We start from the raw sequence: 3,516 nt of genomic DNA on the forward strand, positions 1-3,516 counted from the left end.
GTTTTTTAATAATTATTTTTTGGATTTTAATTTTCTTTATTGTAAGAAAGTTAATAATATACTTAGGGTTTGATGATGAAAAGGTTTCATAAATAAATGATATGTTATAACCTATTTAAAAGCTATTTGAATTTGGTGACCCATGACCCGCTTATGTTTTTTACTATAAAATTGATTATTAGTTATAAATAATATCTTTTTCTTTTTAAATTGGTTATTAAATTTTAGTATATCCCTATTTTATAGGATTTTTATATCAAATAATTGGTAAGATTAGTTTTTAATTTAATGAGATGTTATAACCCGTTTAAGAGCTATCTGGTTTTGGTAAGACCAATACGCATGAATTTAGGTTAAATCAATAAGAGTCCTCCATTTAAATATCAAGCAATCTGGTGGCTTCCATAAAAAGGGGGGAGCGACCACATCACGATACGTAAGATTTTATGGGTTTCGTTTATATATAATATAGATAGATATTAACATAAAATTAAAAATCATAGATTATATCTATGATGAAGAAGATTAAATATCTACTTTGTGGACATCAAATACAAAATATTTAAAAACTGCTTATGTAAAAGGTATGATAAAATATTATTAATAGTACTGTGTCACTTATAATTTTAATAGCAAATCAAATCTTTTCAATCACCCGACACTCTATTTAAACCCTTGCAATGCCACCGTATTATCTCATTCACTCACTGCATTTCTCCACTGTTAACGATAAATCATGTCTTCCTCCACCATTTGGTTTCCAACCTCACCTGATACTTCTTCCGCTCTTACCTTTAATCTCTTTTTGTGTGCTGTTGTTTTTGTGTCTGTCTTTGCTTTTCTCCTTGCTCCTGGCGGTCTCGCATGGGCTCTTTCCAAACCCCGACCAAAAACCGCCATTCCTGGCCCTTCTGGTGTCCCGTTGTTGGGACTTGTTTTTGCTTTCACTTGTTCGTTGACACACCGAACCCTAGCTAAGCTTTCCACTGCTTTTAATGCTAAGCCTCTTATGGCCTTTTCTGTCGGGCTGACCCGTTTTGTTATCTCGAGTCACCCGGATACTGCCAAAGAGATTCTAAATAGCACCGATTTTGCTGATCGGCCTGTTAAGGAGTCCGCGTATGAGTTGTTGTTTCATCGTGCTATGGGGTTTGCACCCTATGGTGACTATTGGCGTAGCCTAAGAAGAATCTCTGCGACCCATTTGTTTAGCCCGAAAAGGGTGGCAGGGTTTGGGGTCTTTCGACAAAGTATCGGGTTGAAAATGATAAGTCAAGTTGTGTCAAATATGGAAGAAAATGGAATCGTGGAGGTTAAGAAGATTTTACACTTTGGTTCTTTGAACAATGTCATGATGTCTGTGTTCGGAAAATTCTATGATGATTTTGGTGAACATGGCGGCGACGGATACGAGCTTGAAAAACTTGTTAGTGAAGGCTACGAGCTTTTGGGAATATTCAACTGGAGCGACCATTTTCCGATCGTTAGTTGGTTTGATTTACAAGGAGTGAGGAAGAGGTGCCGAAACTTGGTGTCCAAAGTTAATGTTTTTGTTGAGGAAATTATCATGCAACACCGAGAAAAGAGGTCTCGAGGTGGAGCTACATCGGTTTACGAAGGCGATTTCGTAGATGTTTTACTTGATTTGGAGTTGGAGAATAAGTTTAGTGATGCTGACATGATCGCGGTTCTTTGGGTACGTTTTATTAGTGTTTTTTAAAAGAGGAATAATATTTATGCTATTATTTCGTTTTCACTTTTTGTTGATACATTTTAGTTGATTAATCATTTTTATTATTTTATAGGAAATGATTTTTAGGGGCACTGATACAGTGGCAATCTTGTTGGAATGGATTCTAGCAAGAATGGTGTTACATCCAGATATTCAAGCCAAGGCCCAAGCCGAAATTGATAGTGTAACCGGAGGTGTTCGATCTGTAAACGATTCGGATGTGGACAACTTTCCTTACCTTCATGCAATTGTGAAAGAGACCCTGCGCATGCACCCTCCGGGCCCACTTTTGTCTTGGGCTCGACTCGCAATCCAAGACACTGTGGTGGGCCCACATATGGTTCCTGCCGGGACCACTGCCATGGTGAACATGTGGGCCATAACCCATGATGAGAAATTTTGGTCTGAACCAAATCGGTTCAATCCTGACCGTTTCTTGAATGAGGATGTGGCGATAATTGGTTCGGATTTGAGGTTGGCTCCGTTCGGTGCTGGGAGGAGGGTGTGCCCGGGGAAGACGTTGGGCATAACCACGGTTCATCTTTGGTTGGCACAACTTCTTCAAAAGTTTGAATGGGTTGAAGCCGGTTCGGTTGACTTGTCTGAGTGTTTGAAGCTCTCTTTGGAGATGAAGAAGCCGTTTGTGTGCAAGGCTGTTGCTAGGGTTTGATGGGGTTATGAAATAAGAGCGTGCATGTGAGTTGGTAGTGTGCATGTGAGTTAGTAGTAAGTGTGTGGTTTTTAGTTTTTAAGAAAGTTTGGTTAACATGCACAAACCATTTGGTTTTGTGACATTTTAACTAATGAATGTATGGTCCTATGTTATTTCTAAGTTATTTTTAATTTCTCTAGTACTCTACCCATTTCAGTTTATCTAAATATCGTTTGCTTACACACATTTTTGTTTAAATATTAAGTACCAAAATTGTTAGGGACGTAGATTAAACTTTCATAAACCAAGTGTTAAAAGTCATCAACAATGGAGTGTTACGGTTTGTAGTTAGCCATCTTGAGTATGAGATCGATTTCTGACTTAGTCGTTGTTTTTCTAAAGTAATGGTCGATAAAATATCGGTGATATACTCAGTACACATTGATATTTTTGTAGTTAGATTAAAAACGCTCACTAACAAGTAAACAAAAAAGTATTGTTCATGTGAAAGTAATTGTGGCGAACATAGTATTTTGACAAATAATATAAGGAGATCGATATTGTGCAAGATTCAAAATTTCTATACCTTGATTAAAACCAAGCATGACAAGAAAAGTGCTAAGGTAAACAATTAACGAGAAGGAACATCATCAGTAAGGTTGTTCATGAGTTGAATCGAACCGAGCAAGGGTTCGCTCAAACTTGTCCCTTCTATAAACCAAGTGGCTCGGCTCGAACTGAATTTACAAATTCAAGCGAGATGTTAGTGATCGAACTCGGATTGGCTTATAACCAAACGGCTCGGAAAACATATGAAACAAGTTGAACGAGATTGTTATCATTCACTATTTAACAATTTAACAAAAAAAAAGCATATTAATAAGTACAACAAAAAAAATCCGTGAATGGAGACGCTAAGCTTGTTTACAACAGAGCTGGGATTGAGCAAGCATTTTCCGATAGCGCATCGAACAATTTGTAAGTGCTAAGCCTTTTGGATATCCATCCTCATTCACGAGAAAGGCAAACTCGGGGATGGTTATGATGATATCATATTTGCAAACAACAAATTGCTTGAAAAAAAAAATATATATATATATATATATATATATATATATATATGAAAGACGTT

At 36.9% G+C, this 3,516-nt stretch overlaps 1 protein-coding gene across 1 annotated transcript; it reads left to right on the top strand.

Annotated features, from left to right (window-relative positions):
- The first annotated feature begins 676 nt into the window (after positions 1–676).
- Positions 677–2,457, top strand: LOC143559300 (cytochrome P450 78A5-like). The gene is made up of 2 exons (XM_077047921.1): positions 677–1,696; positions 1,806–2,457. Exons 1-2 carry the CDS (start codon positions 737–739, stop codon positions 2,400–2,402), a joined length of 1,557 nt encoding a protein of 518 aa, XP_076904036.1. The 5' UTR covers positions 677–736; the 3' UTR covers positions 2,403–2,457.
- The last annotated feature ends 1,059 nt before the right edge of the window (positions 2,458–3,516 follow it).

Source organism: Bidens hawaiensis, unplaced genomic scaffold (genome assembly GCF_021521415.1).
Source record: "Bidens hawaiensis isolate Kalapana, Puna unplaced genomic scaffold, B.hawaiensis_p1.1 tig00019804_1, whole genome shotgun sequence".
In the NCBI taxonomy this organism is placed as follows: domain Eukaryota; kingdom Viridiplantae; phylum Streptophyta; class Magnoliopsida; order Asterales; family Asteraceae; genus Bidens; species Bidens hawaiensis.

Bases quoted from the DNA above. Each gene is read 5' to 3' on its own strand.
- LOC143559300 (XM_077047921.1), top strand. From the start codon at position 737: ATGTCTTCCTCCACCATTTGGTTTCCAACCTCACCTGATACTTCTTCC. The intron at 1,697-1,805 runs GTACGTTTTATT...ATTATTTTATAG, and splicing joins ACATGATCGCGGTTCTTTGG to GAAATGATTTTTAGGGGCAC.